This window comes from Lissotriton helveticus, chromosome 5_1 (genome assembly GCF_964261635.1).
Source record: "Lissotriton helveticus chromosome 5_1, aLisHel1.1, whole genome shotgun sequence".
NCBI lineage: Eukaryota > Metazoa > Chordata > Amphibia > Caudata > Salamandridae > Lissotriton > Lissotriton helveticus.
In genome coordinates, this window is record NC_136065.1 from 1,101,321,989 (window position 1) to 1,101,343,907 (window position 21,919).

General features: G+C 48.5%; 1 protein-coding gene across 1 annotated transcript in view; it reads left to right on the top strand.

Moving 5' to 3' along the window:
* Nucleotides 1-21,919, top strand: part of CFAP58 (cilia and flagella associated protein 58) — a 702,265-nt gene that overhangs the window by 254,617 nt on the left and 425,729 nt on the right. Inside the window, exons 7-8 of the mRNA XM_078641175.1 lie at nucleotides 261-420; nucleotides 8,025-8,107. Of these exons, the coding sequence (XP_078497301.1) occupies nucleotides 261-420; nucleotides 8,025-8,107 (243 nt within the window). The remainder of the gene's footprint in view (nucleotides 1-260; nucleotides 421-8,024; nucleotides 8,108-21,919) is intronic.

Below are 21,919 nucleotides of genomic sequence, written 5' to 3' on the forward strand. Positions count from 1 at the left end.
TTGTAGGTGATATCAAAACCCTATTGCTTTGTTTTAATATTGTTCTGAATTTGAATGATTAACAATAATATGAATCTGAATAGTAATATATTGTTACCCTTGCTTACAGAGGCTCGGTTAACTTTTAAGCTTCATTATACATATTAAGTTTCAGTTGTCTGTCTATCAAGCATTTTAACCTTGTGGTATACGAAAAAAGAGTAGAAGTAATTCTTTGTTATTGACGTTGTTTCTGATTTTGCACATTTTTGTGATGACAGACCAAACAGGAAGAAGTAAGCGTAATGCGCCAGGAGATTGCCAAACTTTCCAAGTTGAGGGAAGCAATCCAGAGGAAATACCGCCTGCTGGAGGACCAGAAGATTGAAGTGGAACATCAGAGGGAGACTCTAAAAAACCAAATCACTGGTCTCGAGAGGGGTGAGAGTACCTGCATTGTGTTTTTCTTTACTAAGCATTTGCTATGTGCATGTACTGACTGGACTAAAGACCTCTGCGGTGTGGAGTTGGGGGCACTAGGAGGGGAACTGGAAGGATAGGACGAAGGGGAGGGGGCAAACATGATTACCTCCATGTCCCTCTCGCTTATCCCCATTACGCAATGAGGCCCCTGTGCCTCGTAGACCCACCCCCTCCCAAAATAAAAAGGCACCGCCCCCTTTATTTATTTATTTATTTTATGCGTTTTTATATAGCGCCGACTTTACCCGAAGGTGTCAGAGTGCTTCATAATAGGAACAGTAGCGTTACATGAGGAGAAAATTACAAGAGGGCATTTTACAAAAGCAATCGTTATGTTTCATGATGCAAAAGTGACAACAGTGCATGTATCAAAGCAAACAAAATACAAGAAGAGGTAGCAAATGATACGTTATAAGTGGAAAAAGTGACATGTGTGCAAGTTACATAGGCGTACAAGATACAAGTAGAGGTATAATACTGCAATAAATGGCAGACCCTCAAAACACAAGAACTCAATGGGACGGCACTTCTATAGGCATGGTTTACAGAATTTCCTATAGTGGAAGAACTTCCTTCAGGGAATAGAGAGGGCGTGAATTTGATCTGGAAGTGTCTTTGAAGGAGGAGAACTCTGAGGTCAGTTTTGAAGGACTGGGAAGAGGTGGTGGTCCGGAGCTGAGGCGGAAGTGAGTTCTAGATTCTCACCGCGTTGCCTGAAAAGGATTGGGCCATCGATCTTTCCTTTTTGAAAGTGGGAGGTTCAAGCAATACAATTTCCGCATTACGTGATGGTCTAGAGCCACCAGAGAGTTTCAGTTTATTCACCAGGTAGCGAGGAGAGGAGTAGTGCAAGGCTTTGTGGGTGATACAGGCAGTCTTGTACCTAGATCTTACCTCAACGGGAAGCCAACGGAGGGTGGATAAATTGGGTGTGATGTGGTTGCTTCTTTTGGCCTCATATATGAAACGAGCTGCTGAATGGAGAACAGATTTAAGGGGGGACATGTGGGATTTGGGGAGGCCAGTAAGAAGACAATTGCAGTAGTCCAATCTAAAGAGAACCAGCGATTGGACCAAGGTTTTAAGGTCTTGCTCCGGGAAGAAGCGGCGAATCCCCCAAAGAAGGCGCAGTTGGTATCGAGCAGACTTTGCAATGGAATTGATGTGGTAGAGTAGATTGAGTTTTTTGTTGAGTATGACACCAAGGGATTTTGCGCTGTCGACAATGATGGGTTTAATGTTAAGTAAATTCATCTGATCCATCCATGATTGAACCGTAGGAGGAGAAAGTGAGGAGGAGAGGAGGAGGAATTCAGTTTTGGAGGATTCAGAATCAGTTGATGAGTTAACATCCAGTTTTGAATGGTGTCGAGAGTAGAGTTTAGGATGGAGAGATCGTGAGAGGAGGCCCACCTTAAGGTAGATTTGAGTGTCGCCGCATAGAGATGATAGCGGATCCCGGATTTACTTGGAGATTTCCCAATGGTTCCAAATAGAGGTTGAACAGAGTGGGTGCAAGTATAGAGCCTTGAGGAACACCTTGACCTACCGCCAAAGGAGATGAAAGACTGTTTGCTATTTTGATCATTTGTGATCCATCAGAGAGGAAGGAAGCAAACCATTTAAGCACAGTGCCCTCCAAGCCCATTCTCTGTTGAAGAGTGTTAAGGAGAGTGTTGTGATCAGCTGATCAGCTTATCACCACCCTCGCCCAGAACCCACATCCGATCCCACCAACCCAGACGCCGCAGCCCGCAACCTCAAACAGTGGATCGACGACTGCGTCAACACCCTCGCCCCACTCAAGAAACCCTCCAACAGCCACGCCAGCAAGATAGCCACCTAGTTCACCGATGAGCTCCAGACCTCCAAACGCGCATGCCGGAAACTGGAGAAGAAATTGCTCCACGAACGCACACCGGACAACCACGCAGCCCACAAGGACGCCACCCCCAGACATCACCACCTCATCAGATCAGCCAAGAGATCCCCCTTCAAAGACCGCCTGGATAACAACGCACACGACAGCAAAGAGCTCTTCAGCTTCGTAAAAGAACTCTCCAACCCCAGCGCCAATGCCAATGACATCCTGCCCTCACAAGAACTGTGCGACTCACTGGCCATCTTCTTCCACCGCAAGATCGCTGACATCCACGACAGCTTCAACACCACGACCGCCCCGACTACGCCAGACTCCACCTCCCCTGCGAACACCACCAACGCCAACCACCTGTCCTCCTGGTCCAACGTGAACGACGATGAGACACGCAAGGTCATGAACTCCATCCACTCAGGATCTCCGTCAGACCCGTGCCCACACCACGTATTCAACAAATCAGACGCAGCAATCGCATCCCAACTACGGAAGGTCATCTACATCTCCTTCGAAACAGCGACATTCCCGGAAAGCTGGAAGCACGCCGAAATCAACGCCCTCCTCAAGAAGCCCAATGCGGACCCCCAAGGACCTCAAGAACGTCTGGCCCATCTCCCTACTCCCGTTCCCGGGCATCTCCTTATCCCGTTCCTCACCGAGAAAATCGTCAACATGCAATTGACCCGCCACCTCAAAGACAACAACATCTTGGACTTGTCCCAGTCCAGATTCAGACGAAACCACAGCACAGAGACAGCCCTCATCACTGCCACAGACGACATCAGGCACCAACTAGACAACAGCAAAACATCAGCCCTCATCCTCCTGGACCTGTCAGCCGCCTTCGACATGGTCTGCCATTGCACTCTAAAGACACGCCTCCAAGAAGACGGAATCCAAGAGAAGGCCCTTGACTGGACCACATCCTTCCTCTCCGGCAGAACACAGATCGTCCGCCTCCCACCCTTCCGATCCTAAGCCACCAGCATCATCTGCGGCGTCCCCCAGGGCTCATTCCTCAGCCCGACGCTGTTCAACATCTACATTGTCCCCCTCGCACAAATGGCCCGCCATCACGACCTCAACATCATCTCCTACGCCGACGACACCCAGCTCATCCTCTCCCTCACCAAGGACCCACACACTGCCAAAATAAACCTCCACGAGGGAATGAAGGCTGTCGCCGACTGGATGAGGAGCAGCCGTCTGAATCTGAACTCGGACAAGACGAAGGTCCTCATCCTCGGACCCACCCCCTCAGCCTGGGACGACTCCTGGTGGCCGACCACACTGGGAACAGCACCAACACCCACCGACCATGCACGCAACCTAGGATTCATCCTCGACTCTTCACTCTCCATGTCTAAGCAGGTCAACGCTGTCTCCTCCTCCTGCTACAACACCCTCCGCACTCTCCGCAGGATCTACAAGTGGATCCTGACCGAAACAAGAAGAACGGTGACACAGGCCCTCGTCACCAGCAGACTGGATTATGGCAACGCACTCTACGCAGGAATCCCAGCCAATCACCTACGACGACTACAACGCATCCAAAACGCCTCCGCCCGACTGATCGTCAACGTCCCCCGCCGCAGCCACATCACCCCACACCTGAGAGACCTACACTGGCTCCCCGTCAACAAGAGGATCACCATCAAGCTCCTCACCCACGCACACAAAGCACTTCACAATGCCGGACTAGCCTACCTGAACAGCAGACTCAGCTTTTGCACCCCCACCCGCCAGCTCCGCTCCGGCAGCCTCCCCCTCGCCGCTGTCCCCCACATCCAACGAACGATGGCAGATCCTTCTCCTACCTCGCCGCCAAGACCTGGAACACCCTCCCTACCCACCTACGGCAGACCCAAGACCTACTCGCCTTCAGAAGACTCCTCAAGACCTGGCTCTTCGAGCAGTAGCGGCACACCCCTCCCCTCAGCTCCTTGAGACTCTCATGGGTAAGTAGTGCGCTTTACAAGTACTCTGATTGATTGACAGTGTCAAATGCTGCAGAAAGGTCAAGGAGAATTAGAAGACAAGACTCCCCCGAATCTAGTATCCGCAGTTTGTCATCAGTCACTTGCAGCAGGGCTGTTTCAGTGCTGCAGTTTTGAATGAAGCCAGACTGGAAATTGTCTAGAAGATCATTGTCCTTGATATTACGGGAGAGTTGTTTCTCTACACATCTTTCTGTGATTTTTGCAAGAAAAGGTAGGTTGGTGATGGGGCGGAAGTTGTTGAGGCCGTTCACATCAGCGGCGGGTTTTTAAGCAGAGGAGTAACCTGCCCAGTTTTGAAGGAAACAGGAAGGGAGCCTGACAGAGGGAGAGGTTAACCAGAGTGGTCCAATATGAAAGAGAGTGGGTATAGAAGTCAATGTCAATGGCACTAGGGATGGGGTCAAGAGAATGGTTGGAGGGCTTTGTTTTGAGGATGAATTTGAGGAGGTCATCTTCAGAGATGGGTCAAAGTTCTGCCAAATGGCTAAGGATTTGCGCTCCTCTGGAGGGGTAGGATGAATGACCTGATCCACAAGTGATTTCACTTTTTCGTCAAAGAATATAGCGAAAAGCCCCCTCCACAGCACCTGTTCTTTTGTGTCTGTAGACACGGTGGGGTGGGTGTGGTGCGCACGCCTCTGTCTTGCTCTATTTATTTGTTTTCTTTGGACGGTGCCAGATGCGGCCTTTTCACCGTGCTGGGCGGCGTCCCGGTTCCAGCTGTGCCTTGTTTTTGGGCATGTGTTCTGGTTCGGGGTGCGCACTATACTAATATATTCCCTCATAGCCTATATACTTTACAAAATGAAACATAGTTCATAATTTTTTCAAAGACCTTCTAAGCACAACAATTGCACTTTAAGTGATTCTATTTTTGAATTCTTTTTTTTTTTTCCATATTTCATTGTTTTCCTTTTTTTAAAAGTTGTTCAACTCTTTTTATCATTTTTCATGAGTACAACATATAGAAAATACTTCTAAAAAGTTTTTTTAAATAATCACTATTCTGTACAATACATAAAAATGTCCACAACCCCATGCTCTGGCGTTCGTGATGGACCTGTTTCTGGCCGAGCAGTGCCGGTGGTCATAGGGATCGGCTTCTGCTTTCTCCTCTGGCTGTCCTTTCAGGTAAGAGGGGGATTGGGTCTGCCTATGAGCAGTGATTCGGCGCTCCTCCCTCCTTCCATATCTTGCCAGGCTGGATGTCTGTGCTGATTGCCTAGGGCACCCTTGTTGGCGTGTGACAGTGCGGGGGAGTCTGTCTCCTCTGCGGGGAGGAGTTCCAGTGTTTCGGCGTGTTCTTGGTTACCTGCCTGTTTTTGCCTTGACCGGAGGTTGGCTGTGCCTTCCTCCGGTCTGGTTGGGCGTGGCCTGTGGTCGAGCCTGCCTCAGTGCTGGCTTCAGGGTGGGCAGTTGCGGGTTCTGCTGCTGCACATGCCTCGCCTACGGCCGAGGCGCAGTTTAGGTTTTCTCATGCGCAGAGTGTGCGCTTGTTGGTCTGCGGCGCCCCTCTGGTCCTGCTGGCGCCGCTGTGTGGGTCAGCTGCACAGTTTTGGTATCTCCCTGCCTGCTGGTTCCCTGTCAGGGCTCGCAGGGTCCCTTTCTTTTATTCTGTGCCCAGGGGTGCTGTGTTCTGTACCCTGTCGGCCATAGGGGGTGGGGGGGAGAGACTTCATTTGTTTGCGGTGTGACAGACTTCTCCTTGACTGTGCTGGTTTTGTCCTCCCTGCAGGAGATCGGCGGTGCCTTTCTCCGGGGTGGGAGGGGTCATTGTTGCTGGCACTCGGCTTCCTTGTCAGTGGTGTTATGGGGAGTGTAGTGCCTACTCCAGCCTGTGTGGGTGTTTGGAGCCTGGGCCCTCAGGGGTTGGCTCTCGTTCCTATGGGTCCATGCTGTGCAGGCCTACTTGCAGCCCTCTGCTGGGTTTCCCTGTGTGCTGCTCCTGTCTCTTGCTGGGGCTTGGCTTTTGTGCCGGTGTTCGTATCCTGTCACTGGGGTTTGTGCTGGCTGGCTCAGCGTCTGGTCTGTGGTGTCTGTTGCATTTGGCGGTGGGTGCCTGGGCCTCCAGCTAGTCTGCCCTGAATCACCTGCTCTGCCCTAGCCGGATGGGGTTAGGTTGCTGCTTTTGGCCTTAGGTCTTGCCGGGTCGCCTATGTGGCTTTCCCTGTCCGCCTGATTTTTTCTTCAACTCTTTCCTTCCTTGTGAGAGCTTGTCCTCTGGCCGTGGCTACGGAGGCTTCCCTATGTCCTGGTATTCTGTCTTCCCGGGTCTGGTGATGCTCTGTTCCCCGTGCGGGTTCGGCTATGCGGTGGTTCCTGAGTTTTGGGGCCTCCTTTGCCTTTGGGCTTTCCCTGGGCTTGTTGCTGCGCTTCGGTGCGGTGGTCTGGCTGTTGCTGTGGCTGTGGCTGGTTAGGCACCTTGGTTCGGGTACTGCTACCTTTCTGGCTCTTCTGTTTCGGGTGCTGGGCCTCTCAGCCTCTGGGGTGGGTGTCTGTTGGTAGCAAATGCAGTGCTCCTTTCTGTTGGCCCCTCAATCCCGCTGGGTAGTACGTCATTTTTTGTTTTGGGTATAGCGGTACTATGTCTTTTGTTTTTGGGTTGTTTCCTGACCGGTGGGCTCTCCTTTTCCCATTACTTGTGGGTTTTCCTTTGCTCTGCATCTGTGTCTGCGTTGTGGTGCTTGCAGGTCTGTGTTTTTTTCTGGGGGTTTCCCCCGGGCTGCTGGGCATCCGTGGTGACTGCCAGGTGGTGTCTCATGCCTGCCTTTCTCCTATGTTCTGTGCTTTGGCTGTTTTTAGCTTCCTGTGGGCTGTGGCAGTCGGTGCCTTTGGGGGCGGGTGTGGTACTGGTGGAGTCCCTTTTTGATGTGTTTGTGGCTGGCCTCTTGCTCGTCTCTCTGGGTGCTTCTTGTTGTGCGGTTTCTCCCTCTTGGATCTGGTGGTGGTCTCTGTTTTCAGCTTCCCCTGCATGCTGGTTGGTGGGGTGCCATCGTTGCTCCTTCCTGCCTGGTTGTTCCATCTGATTCCGCCTTAGGGCCGCTTCTGGTTCTGTCCTGCAGCTCTTTTGCCATCTGTCCGGTGAGCGTTGGTCTGTCGGTCCTTCGTCGGCCTCCCATTTTGTGCCTGGTCTGCCTTGCTGTGCCAGTGGTTCATGTGTGCCGGTTTCTCTTGTGTCCTTTAGGGTTGCGTCTGCGGTTCTTGTTGGGGGTGTCTGTGACTTCCTCCAAGGCTTTCCTGGTGCTTCCGTAGGCCGCTGGTCTGGTTCGGGTGCTTTCCCTCTTGCCCTTTCTGCTTCAGTGCCTGGTGGGCTGGGTTTTGTGCTGTCTGTGGTTCTACGGTGGCTTGGTACGTACAGTTGTTCTGGAGGGGGCGATGCCTTTTTATTTTGGTACGGGGTGTGTCTACGAAGCACAGGGGACTCATTGCGTAATGGAGATAAGCGAGAGTAGGACTAGGAGTAATGTGATTACCGGTAAGTAATAGAACCATGACCAGTGGAAGTTCTATGCAGTGCTGCAGCAGAGAGATACGAAGCCTGGTGTCAAGAGATGCATTTTAGATTCACGTAGAAAACGGGATGTTCGTCCCTATGTTTGTAGTCAGTAGGATCACTGCGCTTTTTGCCGGTAACGTGCTGTTTGAGCTGCCCAGTTCTAAGACCCCCCCTGTGTTTTGTACCTCAGGGCTGGACACTGCGAAGAGGCACGCGGACCTGGACCGGAAGGCCATCGAGGACCTCGTGAGAGAGCGAGACATGCTGAATAAGGTGAGTCCGCTCTTCCAACGCTGCTGCAGGATATATGCGTTGCCTAGGAAACGCAGTAACCATAAGAAACTGAAGAAAGTCACTGCGGAGAGCAGATTCCAAGTTTATTCAGAGCAAATACCTGGCACCCTAATTAAGGACATGAGCATGCACGTGCCAGTGTGCAGAAAGTGGTAATCAGAAACACATAAAAGTGTGCGTAGGAGTTCATGGGCAAAGAGTAGTTATTCCATAATGGCACGGGTCTCCTTTTTACGTGTTACACATATTTGGTTTCTCCAAAGATTATTTGAATTGGTCTCGCTTTTGAACAGCATAAAGCAAACAGTACTGAAGTATTGTCGTTACAGATTTAATACTAAAAGATAAGTCTTCAGGGCTCCCCTTAGTAAGAATTGTGGGCCTGGTGGAAAGAGCAGGTAGCTTCTGTGAGCTCAACTTACAACGCAGGGCTTTATTCCCACAGCTTCTTGTATATTTACTTGAAACTAACACATGCAAGTTTCCTTTTTTGTTAAAGAGTTAAGGCAACTTTCTGAATTATAAACTCTGGTTTTACAATGGTAAAATGATTTCCTGGCACATACTGTTTTGTATGAGTAAATCTTCTTCCAGGGCTGGGTGGTAGGTATTCCAGGGCAGAAATACTTTGCAGTTTGGAAGCGCCCATAAAAATACTTGTTTTGCGAATTCACAAATATTTTCTTAGCCCACATTCCTGGACCATGTGCTACACGTATTTAAACAAATATTGCCATGAAAAGCCATAGTGCATCCATCCTTGTCAGCAGAGTCCAGAAAACCATCCATGTGGTTGGCAAGCGGGTACAATGACAATATGTACACGGTTGTCCAGGTGCCATAGGCTGGTAGAATTTTGTATGTACGCCCTGTCCCAGCAGTGCATAACCCTAACTACTCTCAAGTTCATGGTTCTCTGGAAGGCTGGGGTGACAAGCACCTTTTTTAGGAAACTACAGAAACACTTGGTACCTTGCCAATCCAACGCTTGTGGCTCACATTCACACATGTAAAATAATGTTACCGAAAATCCTGCACAAAAACGTGTATTTGTAAAGTGCATGTTCACCCAAGGGTACCTTGGCGCTGAATAGCAGATGTTTATTGTTACCCAACTCAATGGTACACACGTTATCGAACTCAGTAGGATGAAAGGCTGAGTGGACCCGCCAGGATTTGAACCTGTGACCATGAGATCAAACACAGGCCCCTGCAGTGGGCACATTAGCCCACAAAACCACCAGACCATGGCCATCAACACCTTCAGGTGTTAAATACACAGAAGTGTCTATAACCTATTCTGGAAAAGATTGCCAGTAAATGTGTGGGCGAGCTGGTGTTAGGGCAGCCGCTCCTGAATCTGTTCAGTTTCAACTAAAAATTGGCTTTGTCTTGAATTCTTGTTCAAAAAGTGCAATGCTTGTGTCAATGGATGTGAGTCAAAGTCATGAGAAGGTTTTAGTCCCTTGGGATCACGCCTTGTGCCAGAAGCTCGTCCTGCTCCCTTAGCATGCCTGCAGGAATGATCCACAATTACTGTCTACACAGGAATCGGTATTTCCATGTATCAGCAACTATTTCCATCCCTTGCACCTTGTGCCTTCTGACTACATACCTCCATAGGGATGGTGCCAGGTAACCTGCCAGATGGTGACTAAGCCCTTCTGTCTCTAGAGGTCCAGCACATTCTTCAGGTGGGGCCTGGCTCAAGAATGTGGCCACTGTGAAGGGAGTTCTTTTCGCCTCTTATGCCACTTATGCCAGCCTAGACAGGGTCAAGGCACCCCAGAGCTGCCCCTCGAGCAGTGCCCCACAGATACCTTACTCATATCTTCTCTGAGTATGGTTCCCGACTAGGCATTCTTCGGTGACCTCCAGACCTTACATCAAAAACACATTCTGCAGATCACAACAAATCCTCTCAAGCATCCTGTTCTATGCAATAGCATGAATTTTATCTCATCGTTCTTCCTTACGTTGTACAGATACATTTGTGAGCTTCTGTTTGGGCCTCCAAACCAGTACCTTTCTTAGGGCTCTTAACGCTAGCTGTGATCCGGCTAGGCAGTCTATAGTCATGCAGACGTCCATGCTATTGAATAGATCCCCTTGGACCAATGAGGAAACTTTCATTCATACATGCAGACATTAGTTACCATACCTTGTGCACACATGTTTCGACTCAAGTATCAATAGCCATCCTCAGTCCCCACATGACACATTCATTCAACTACATACATTTATGACAAGCATCCAATTCATATTACAAACTTCACAGGCGGAGTGCTCTGTCTGCTTAATTCAGTACATAACTTGAATACTCATGGCTGCAACGCTTTTAAACTCTTGCCTTAAGGACAAGTGCCACGAGTCACTTTTCTTTGTTGGGTAGGACTCATGCTCCTTCCTTGTAGCTAGCGGTGCTTGCACTTTTCTTGAGGTGTCACTGTGACAAATACCGGCATCTCTAGTCCTATAAATGAGTCCAGACACCAACCTGACCTGTGTACACCTGGAGCAGGAACAGAGAAGACACCAGTTCTTCTTGAATGCTCCATCCTCAAGGCGTTGTTGCATTTTCCTTCCAGTGATCGGACCCTAAACAACTAAGCCTCTCGTCAGGCACTTGTTCAGTCTGAGGACCCTAGCTTAGTCTGGACTTCAAACAGCAGCAGGCTGCCCGCCTCACCCCCCCCGAGCTCAGAGGAATGGATGCCTTATGTGCAGACAACATCTGAGCAGGGTGCACACCAAGCAACCATAGTATCCCAGCAGCAGGCAGACCAGCAGTGATCTCTATTCTAGAGCCCTGTTTACTCAGTATATGTGACAGTTACATTCCTCCCTTGGCCCGGGTAGCTGTGTCTCTGGTGCTAACCCGTACAGGAGCAAAGCCATGTTCTTGGTTTTCTGCGAAGTATATATTCCAGGGACATAAACAACATCATACATGAACAATCATAGTGTCTTCAGACTGTCCAGCAGTGTCCAGGAGAACCTGCATGCCAGTCTTACACTGGTGCAATGCAATATGTACAAAGCAGACTGGGTGCTGTATTCTAGACATTTATTTACATGTCCCCAGGGCACAGAGTCTTAAAAAAAGAAGTGAGGCAACTAACCAAGTTAGACAGTATGCAAGTGACAACATGGTGTGTGACATTACATTGCGTGACATTTCACGTGGCAACACAGGAAGTGGCAACACAACCCATGACTTCACATGAAGTGACATCACAAGAAGTGACATCAGATCTTAAGACCTCACACAGATGTTTTGCAGGTCATTCGTGAGTACATTTGAGCGCATTACAATATTTAACAAATGAGATATTGCGTCAGGGTTGTGCCAATAAAGTGACCGAACACTGACGCAAAATCTGGGCCTCAGTTTATGCATTTATTTTTTTTAAACCCTGCCACAAAGAAAATGGCAACAAGGAGAAATGTGGCAGTAAATCAGTTCTGCTTTATTGTCTGCAAAGTCTGCATTTTAAAATATCTTCTGGGGTTAAGGCACCTGCTGCAGAAACCTTAGTCTGCCAACTAAATCTCAGGGGATAATAATAATGGTAATATAACTCCGGAGATTAAGGTATTTGCTGGAGAGATCGGTTTCTTGTCTAGTCCCAGTTTCGAATCAAAGCAGCAGATGGTTAATATGTCTCCTGCAGAGCACCTCATGTTAAAAACTCAGATGATAGTTTTTTAATTTATGTAGATGGGTAAGCGAGTTACTGCTTTTAATACAAAGATCCTTTTGTTACTTGCAGTTCATAAATTGTAATCCTTCTAATATAGAACAGTGAGCCATGAAAGACGTGACTCCTACACATTGTAACCTTCACTGTCTTATGCAACACACCCTGTACATTGATTCACACACCTATTGTCAATGTATGCATTTAAACTGTCATGTGTGTGCATTTTGTGCCTGACCAACACATCTGACACTCTTATAGTGCATTCATATCTCTCATATACAGGGACTGAGCAAAGTCAAATGCAAGCCTCTCTTAAGCCTCTCTTAAGTACCTGTGAAGTGATAAGCTGTGAGCCTTTGTATCCCCTCCATTGCATTTAGGCGTGAGGCTCTCCATAGCTCCCAGCCAGGATACTCCAACACAATGAGACCTGATGACCCTTTAATTTTGGTTTTGTTATGGGCCCAGCTAGAATCTGATAAGCCCCTTCTTCGCCTGCATATTGGTGCTCTGAAAGAAAGCAGACAATTGGCTGGTGCTATTGCATGTGCCCCAGTGTCTGAAAATGACACCAAGACAAATGTATCATATTTCTGTGGGGCCCAATCGCGTTGCACAGTAGACGGGGTCCACCCTGTGAAAAGAGTGGGTAGATGCCGTCCACACACGTACACCGCCAAACTTTACAGCTTCCACCAAACCACAGCAAATGCTCTGCTTCCAGCTAGCGAGGGCATTGAAAATCCTCTTTCTTGCTGGAAGTGGAGCAGAATTGCTTTCAGACACAGGGAGCTGCCTTTCCAGCAGCTCCCAAGGTCTGAAAGCAATGCTGGCTCCTGCAGGAGGCGAGGTACCGGCAAGGACCGCAGGGCCTTCAGGCTCCCCCGCGGTCCAGCTGGAGAGTAGTAGTGACAGACTCGTGAAGCAGGGCTTCTGCAGCATTCCTATAGAGATGCTGCAGCAAGGAGTGCAGGAAAACAATCTGCACCTCAAAATCTTTGAGCTGTACTGCATGTAGTGCAAGATCAATATATGGTGCAGAGAATAAAATCCAAAGCCTAGGGCAGAAATGGTGGAGGAACATTGTAATAAAATGTAATGTGTAGAAAAAAAGAAAAGTTTGTAAGTGGCCTTTTTGCCAGAAACGTAAAACACCAAGAATAAAACAAATGCACAAAATCCTCCTCCAAAAATCACAAAAGACGGTTCTTGTGAGAACCTTCAACAAAAATTAAAGTGCTTATCTCTAATAACTCACAAGATCCAAACAAAAGCATGTGGTGAGTCAAGCACATGGCTTGTGGCCATCTGATGCTCCATACTGCTGAAAACATGCACAGCGGGGGATGGCCTAACATAACAGGTCTGGTGCAGGGTGTGGGTTTTAATGAGGTCCCTTGGTCAACCCCCCTTGCATATGTACCTGAAGGCCAGGCACAGAGGGGGTTGGCTGCCCTGCCGCTAACCCTTACTATGAATCGCCAAAGACCTTGCGTAACTGTGGTTGGCTGCCTGCAGTGGGATGGCTTTTTTGCCTAGCCAAGGCTTGCTGTTAAACCCTGCTTCTTATGGCAAAATTTCTTTAATAATAAGGGTGGTGTGGCAACCTTTGGTATATCAGGTGTTGAGCCTGGCCAACGTCCATGATCTGCAGCATATTCCCTTTGTGCACTACCAAAGGCCACTCATGTTGTAATCGGTGCAGGGCTCTGACAATTTATTGCTAGCCTTGGACCTCGAGGATTGGATGATGTCCCTGGGCCTGCAGGCTGCATACTTTCACATATTTATCCTGTGACCCACAGGGACTCTGATTTGTGATGAGATCAGACCACTTCCAATTCACCGTTCTGCCTTTCAGCCTAATATTGTCCCTTGTCTCTGTCTGCCCGTGGCTGGGAATATTCAGTCGATAAGGTGCACTGAAGAGTATACTAAAGGGCAGGTGGCAGGAAATGACAGATGGAAAGCAGTACTATCACTTCCTGTAGCTAATGATGCTGGTAAATACAGTGATGTCACTTCCTGTAGAGATGGATGATTGAAAATCTGTAGAAGACTTCCTGATGAGGCGGATACTGGGAAATAAGGTACATCTGCCAGTTTTTTCTATTAATGATAGTTTTTGGGGGAAATCACTGATATAACTTCCTGGAATGGTAGAAGCTGGGAAATTCAGTGATGTCACCTCCTGTAGAGATTGATGATGGGAAATGTGAAGATGTCTTCCTATTGAGATGGGTGCAGGTGAAAAATACAGTTCCAACCCTGATGGATCCGAGATGTTCAGGCCTCTTGGCATCTTGCAACCTGCAGGTGCCTCATCATGCGTGGCCCTTCAGTGAACCCAGCACTGGATACACCTTTCCATTAAGATTAATGTCTCTGGCCTGCAACAGACCATTCTCTATACTCCCTCACCTCGGGAAGTCACAGTGGTGACAGATGCGTCACCCCATGGTTGGGGATGTTATCTGGATGATCTGGAGATCAGAGACCTCTGATCTCCAGTAGAGAAGCTTCATGACATAAATCTGTTGGAACGTTGTGCCACTTAGCTGACCTTGTTGATCTTTCTGCTTCCATCAATGGTAGGTCAATCCGGATGCTAGCAGGAAACATGATCGCCATGTGGTACTGCAGCTAACAGGGTTGTGTGGGGTTGCAGGCCCTCTGTCTGGAGGCATTGAGTTTGTGGCCCTGGCTGGCACTTTACTGGTCAGTAGGTCATATGGTGGGATCCCTCAGTGTAAGGTTGGGTGAACTTAGCTGATATATTTGTGCTCACCATGTGTGACATCTGCTCCTAGCGTTTTCTCAGGGTGCCTTTGTACACTGGAGTGAGCCCTCTAGAACTTTTTGACAGCTCAAAAACACTCCATGCCCAGCACTTTGTGCTCTGAACTTTCCCTCTTGAGGGTCTCTATGAGACATGTTCTGCTATCTGTGGGATTTTGGCCCATTGAGCTTATTTCTACCTCTAACCCTTATCTCACGACTGCTGGAGTATGTCCAGCAAGACCACATACAGCTCTTTTTGAAAACCCCAGACTGATCCCAGAGGGTATGGTATTTCGAACTCCTGATTGTAATACCCCTTTCATCCTTTTTTTGTTTTCCTGATCAGCTCTTATTATTCGAGTTACTGGTTCTGTTTCATTTCTAGAAGGGCTTTCACATATCTTTACCTCGGCTTACTTTATTATTCCAAAGTAGGACCTTAATTCGGTTTTGACCTTTTTGATGTGTGCTCTCTTCCAGCCTCCTTAACTTGAAAACAATATTTCTTATTGCCTTCACGTCTGCATGTTGCATCCGCAAGCTGTAGACCTGTATAGTTCAGCTTCCATATACTATGTGTTTCCCTGACAAGCTTGTACTCCGAACCTGCACATCCTTTTATTTGAAAGTGGTGTCACCTTTCCAAGTGGGGCAGTCTATCACAGTCCCTGTGTTTTTTTCTCCAACTTGTTCATCTAAGGAAGTATTGACCCAGGACCAGTTGAATGCACTTCATGCACTAGGTTTCTTCAGTGATAGGACTAAGAAGTACCTTATTGATGATCAACTGCGTGTTGTGTGTGAAGAACAGAAAGGGTACAAAAACAAACCTGGTTGGATCAGATGGTTCTCTGCATCAAGCTGTATTACATCTTTGCCAAAAAGGATCCTCTTGAGGGCCATAGGGCTCATTCCATCAGAGTGCAAACCTCCACTATATCCTTAGTTCAGGGTGTTCCTGTCTTGGACATCTGCAAGGATGCCACATGGGCATATGTCCATACTTTTACCAAGCACTACTGCATAGATGTTCATGTCCACAGGGAGGATACTTTTCCTGACTTAGTTCTGCAGGACTTCTTTGTGTAAGTCCACTACTCAGACCACATCCTTGAAGAGACCATTGTTTTGGTACTATTTCATACGGTGCAGAATCTATGGTTAGAATTACCCATTAGATAAATGAGATACTTAACTGTAGGAAGGTAGGCTCTGCTTTCATGGTTATCCCCATTTTGTCCTGGTGTCAGTTTTTTTTTTTTTTTACTAGTAAGCCTGGGATCCTACTAGTCAGGACCCCAGTCATTGTGCTTATTGTCTAAATTTGACATAGTAAGTAGTTCTGTGCCTCCACACTTGGCTACTGATGTACCCCTATAAGTTCCTAGTATATAATACTGAGGTACTTAGGGCATAGATACATCAGGGGTCTCTCATGGGCTGCAGCATGCATTATGCCACCCATTAGAGACCACTCAAACTGTGACTACAGACCTGCCATTGCAGCATGTGTAAGCTGGTGCCAGCACGACTTACGACTGATATAAATTATCTTATATCTGAGGTCACTTCACTTAAAATCTATAAGTCACCCCTAAGGCAGGCCTTTCAATCCTGAAAGGCATGGTTCTGGGTTATAAGTGTGTGAGTGCCCCTGCATGAGCAGGACACCAATACAAACTTCAGAGTCGATTCGCAAGGCCTTGTAAGTGCGGTCAGCCATTTTGATACATATTGTGGCTACCCGTCATTACGGAATTGCTAATTATATCGTGGCTGTGCCGAACCGGGGCATGTTTGGTATCCAAAGCAAACATAAGGGGATGATGGACATAGTGCTTAAACCTTTCAGACACTCACCCCGTCACAGATCTGGGTTGAGTTATGTTGCTAAGATCTAGGGTTTTGGTGTAAAGGAACCTATGGTGCTCTGCACAGTAAACCATGGTCAAATAGACACTTCCATTTTTTACTGCTGCAACCGCCAAGACATGGGGTCCACGTCGAAGAGATAATTCGTTGACACTTATCTCGTGTCTTTGAGGACCGGCGTGTGCAATTTCCTCTACCAATCTTCATTATCCTTGACCCCGACCGGGTTGGAATTCTTACTGGTACAGGGGTGTCACACACAGTCAATTACAATCTGTTTCTCTGACGAAACACGTGTCGGCTGGCTGTTGTTTGTGCTAACAAACATTAAAGAAGCAAGAAAAACTACAATGAATTTGTCTATGTGTAGAAACAAACATATCATGTGTTGATTTTATGTGTGCACAGGATTGTTGCAACAGATCTGGGTTGAATCCATCACCGTTCTTTAGCTCACTTCGCCACCCTAGTTTAGACCCAGCCATATGCAAATCAATCTTGACCCTGTTCCTCGTGGGAACAGTCCAGCCCGAATTGCCAAGCCAAGTCTTTCCTTAGCCGGAAACAAGCATCCTGGGACTGGTTTCGGAGTAACACCCCTCATCAGCCAGGCTATGTTGAATCCAGTGGCAAAGTGAGCAAGGGACCCACGACTGGGCATACCCTGCCAACTTATGGCCAACTTCGGTATTCAACATGTTGGATTCATACCCCAACACAATTACCCGTGTTGGAGGTATGATTCCAAGCACTAGGGGGCTCCTCATGGGAAACCCATAGTACTCCCAGTAACAGCCTTTCAAGGTTTGCCTGCAAGCTAGTGCTGCTGTTGACCCCAGACACGATTCTGCCCTCCTGCTGCTGAGCCAAGCTCAAGAAGGGGAAGGTAGAGCAATAGGTTTCCTATCACAGGGAGGTGTGACCGCCTCCCAGACAGGACTTAATGATTGGGCTGGGGTGGGGGTGCTTGCCAGCGCCACCAGACTGCTTTAAAGGGCACATTTGGTGGCCTCCTTGCATACTCCAGTTGGAACCAATTCTGGGAGCCTTTGTCTTCTGCTCTGGCGAGAAACTGGACAAAGAACATCGTAGTATCCTCCCCTCTGTCCAGCCCCATCCTCTGGGAGGGACCCCTGAGTTGTTGTAACCCCTTTCTTAGGGTATAAAAGGGCTTACCTGTGGGCGGGTCCTCAGGCTCAACAAGACTCAAGCCTGAAACCATGTCACTCTTCGACCTTCTGGACACTTGGACTTCGCTGGACTTTGCCTGGAGTCAAGACTGCTCCAAGGAAGACTCTTGCTGCTCCTGGTCTCGCTGTTCTGCAAGTCTTCTTTGTTGTCTGTGCTTCTTCAAGGATCTTCAACATACCTGTGGGCATTAAGAACATCCAAAGTAATCTCCCTTGGAGGGAAGGAGTCCCTCCCCTGCCTCTGCAGGCACCGCAACAAAGCTTACCGGTCTGCTGCTCCTAATGTCCCGCGGACTTTGAAAAGGCTCAGCAACACAGGTGGAGGTTCTGCAACTCCCTCGAGGCCTGACCTGTCCTTTCTACAATTTTGAGACCAGTATCCCTTGTCGGACTGCTGGGACCAGAACCCCTGTGCACTGCGTCGACTTGCTCTTGCCAAGTCTTGTTGGCCCTGCACTCTAAAGAATTTCGGGCTACAAGAAGCTCCAGCCTCCAGCATCTCCTCCTGCCAAGATCAGCATCCTCACCACATCCTCAGTACCGTGGGCCTTCATCTTTGGTGAGCTGCTCAATGTCCTTTTGTGACTCCAGTTCCCTAGGCCTGTGGGTCCACTTGAGTGTCTTCTCATGCTTCAGTAGGCTCCCCTGTTTGCTTGGGGCCTTCTCTGATTCTCCTGCTTGTGGTGAGTTCTTTGGACCTTGCCGGTCCCAACATTGCCCCTTCTTCGCTTTCCACGCCTGTTGCATTTACCGAGGGTTGTTGGAGCTCCCGCTGGACACCGATCCCCTGGTTCTTGCCTTCCAACGTGGGACAGCTCATGGTCTTCCTCAGCATCGTCTGGTCCCCATAGCTCCAGCGACAAGGTCACGTCAACTCCTTTGCACCGTCTGTCATCAGTGGGCATTGTTCTTCTGTGCCTCCTGATCACCTCCAAGTGGCATAAACTCTTTCCCCTCTGCATGCAGGTTTATCTCTTCAAGAATCCACCCCTGTATTTCACCGGACTCTTGCACAGTCTTCACCAGTGGCATCTTTACTGAAGTCTTCCATTGTGGTCTACTGCGGTTTCTGACGTCACTTTGCACTAATAGACCCGGCTTCCCTGATGTAGGTATCCTAGTTTCTGGGGTATCCATGGGTGGGTGACTCTCCAAACTTTTGTCTTCCACAGGGTTTCTTTGGGCCATGGGAAGGGTCCTTCATCTTCAAAACTGCAACCGTGTCTTTGCCATTGACTTCTATTCAATCAATCAATCAATCATACCATTTGTATAGCGCACTACTCACCCGGGAGGGTCTCAAGGCGCTTAGGGGAAGGGGTATGCTACTGCTCGAACAGCCAGGTCTTGAGTTGTCTCCTGAAGGCGAGATGGTCCTGGGTCAGCCGAAGGTGGATGGGGAGGGAGTTCCATGTCTTGGCAGCCAGGTAAGAGAAGGATCTTCCTCCGGCGGTGGCTCTTCGGATGCGTGGTACGGCGGCGAGGGCGAGGCTGGTGGACCGTAGCTGGCGGGTGGGCGTGTAGAAGGTCATGCGGTCGTTGAGGTACTTGGGGCCCAGGTCGTGGAGAGACTTGTGTGCGTGGGTGAGGAGCCGGAACGTGATCCTCTTGTTGACGGGGAGCCAGTGCAGGTTCCTCAGGTGGCTGGAGATGTGGCTGCGTCGGGGGACATCCAGGATGAGTCGGGCAGAGGCGTTCTGGATGCGCTGGAGTCTTTTCTGTAGCTTGGCTGTGGTTCCGGCGTAGAGGGCGTTTCCGTAGTCCAGTCGGCTGGTATGCAGTACGCAGTATGCAGCTGTGTTTCCACTCTGCTAACAGCCTCTGTGGGGTTCCTGGGTACTTACCTTGGATGGCTCCTTGTGTCCCGAGCTGTTATGAGTCTTCCTAGTCTATGTCCCGAATTCAGTCGTAGTTTGCATTCCACTTTTTTAGTATATGGTTTGGTCTCCCCTGGAGATTACTGTGTATTGTTCTTACTTACCTATTTATAATTGAAGTATTGTGTGTATTTGTGTTTATATCTCTGGGTAGGAGTTATACCAATGTGTTAGTGAGTGTTGTGTAATAAATAGCCATATTTTTATACATACACTGTGTGGTTCTTTTTCGTTTAACCTACAGTACGTGATTATAGCCAGTAAACCATGCTGCTTAACACTCCATTTGGGTAAGCCTGAGGACCGCTCTCCACAGCTACCACTTGGAGAGCTTTCTAAGGTTGTCTAAGACCACTTAAATCACTATAAGCGTTGTTTGTATTCGCAGAAGGTGCTTCACTCAAATAAGTGGGCACCATATACTAAACCAGCCTCCTACATTACCTTTGACCTTTGGTAACACTTTTTCTAGTGGATACTCTGTCTACCCAAAGATTGGTCACTGTCCACCCTCTGTGGACTGGACGATGAGTAAAGTAACATAAGTATGTAACTTATTCTTCTTTGCCCACATTTTTCTATAGCATGCTGTAAACTCGAGTTTAACTTAAACGGACCTTCTTGGATGTATCATATTGAGGTGCATAGATTGGTGTGCGCAAGATTTTGAGATTTCAAATTTAATTCAACAGCATATTCTTCAAAGGGCTTTCCAAGCCTCACCTGCTGAACAAAGTTTTCAACAAGTAAAGAAATAGGATGAGCAATGAGAAATATTTTCTTTAATGCCATGTCAGGCTTGTTTAGAGTCTCTTACTGTACGGAAAATCTCTTTCAAGCATCTTCTTAATTTTTTTTGAATCAATGGTGTTAACGTCTAGAGAAAAATTGTAAAAATATACACTAATGGTTTTAAATGTAATATCAAAAACAAATCGCTACATTAAAGTGTGCTTTTATTTATGTATTGCCACAATTCTTGGATATTTAGTGACAAGTGGGTTGAAACATTTAGGACCTCATTTAGTCCTTGTCGGACATATCACCTCCCTGCCAGTTCAGCCAAGGCTTGTCCTTTGCTCTCTGCCCGCCCTATTTAGAGATCCCTACCTGTCTATCAGGTACCTCTCTGTTTTGAAGGAAGCCAGTGCCATGGCAGTTCCCTTCAAAGGAATGAAGTTTGAAAGTAGGTGCCATGTTTAAAGCTCCCACACATCAAAAATTTTTAATCAGACAAAACAATCTCAAAATACAGGAGTTTGTTTCCTCGTAACAAATAGTGAATAGCCCCAATGCACAGGGACCTTTTTAGGTCTGGCCTACCCAGCGTGCATGCGTTGCATAGGAGATCTTTAACCGTCGTGCACATGCTTGTGTTTGTGGCGGCATATGCCTTGTGGGAGTGCGCAGCAGCGTGCCACAAGCACGAGTATGTGCTTTGAAAAAGAGCTGACTGCTCTCCCCAGCGCGCACGCACCTCTCGCGGGTGCTCCTTTCCACCTCTCTCTCCCGCTGCAGGCTGCACGCTTTTTTTTTTTTTTACTTTCAGCGCGCACACTTGTCTTTCTTTTTACCCATCTCCCTCTTGTTTCCCTTCTTTTACCACTCTTGTTCTCTTCTGTTGCTCTTTTACCTTTTTGTTTTTTTCTAATTCGTCAATCTGAAAGAAACAGGTTAGTATGAGATTCCTTACCTTAGAATATCCTAAGGCGTCAGACTGGATCCGGAAATTTTTGCGTAGCAGTACTCCTGCACGTCGGTAGGCGTCGTCTGCGGCTCCGCGTCCGTCCTCGGTGTCGTTGGTGCCGGGATGACGTTGTCGGAGTACTTAGACGCCGCCCTCGCGTGCTGACGTCAGTTCTTCTTTTTTCAGCGCCAGCAAGCGCAGGTCCGGAGAAATTGGTACCCTTTAGTCACTTTTTGACTAAGCTTTTCCGATCGTTTTTGGATCCGTTTCGAGTCTACGACTCCATCAGTGCCGGTAGGGATGCCCGGGTTCAAGCCCTGTGCCGACTGCAACCGACTGATGTCAGTTACCGACCCCCACCGCCGGTGCCTACATTGCCTGGGGCCCGACCACGATGACAAGTTGTGCCCCGACTGCCGGGCCTTGACGTCGAAGGCTAAGTGGGAGCGGTCCCGCAAGCGCCTCGAGCTCCGGCAGTTGGCCCCGTGCCGCTCGAGGTCCCGGTCCAGAAGGAGGTCGAGGGACCGGTCGCGGGGCCGGAGTCATCACAGCTCGGCGAGTCGACACCACTTGTCGGGCTCCAAGTCCTCAGGTAAGAGGCACAAGAAGTCGAAGAGGTGACATCGCTCTTCTAACTCCCCCTGACGCTCGCGCGACGCGGCCGGGGGATCGAGTGACAC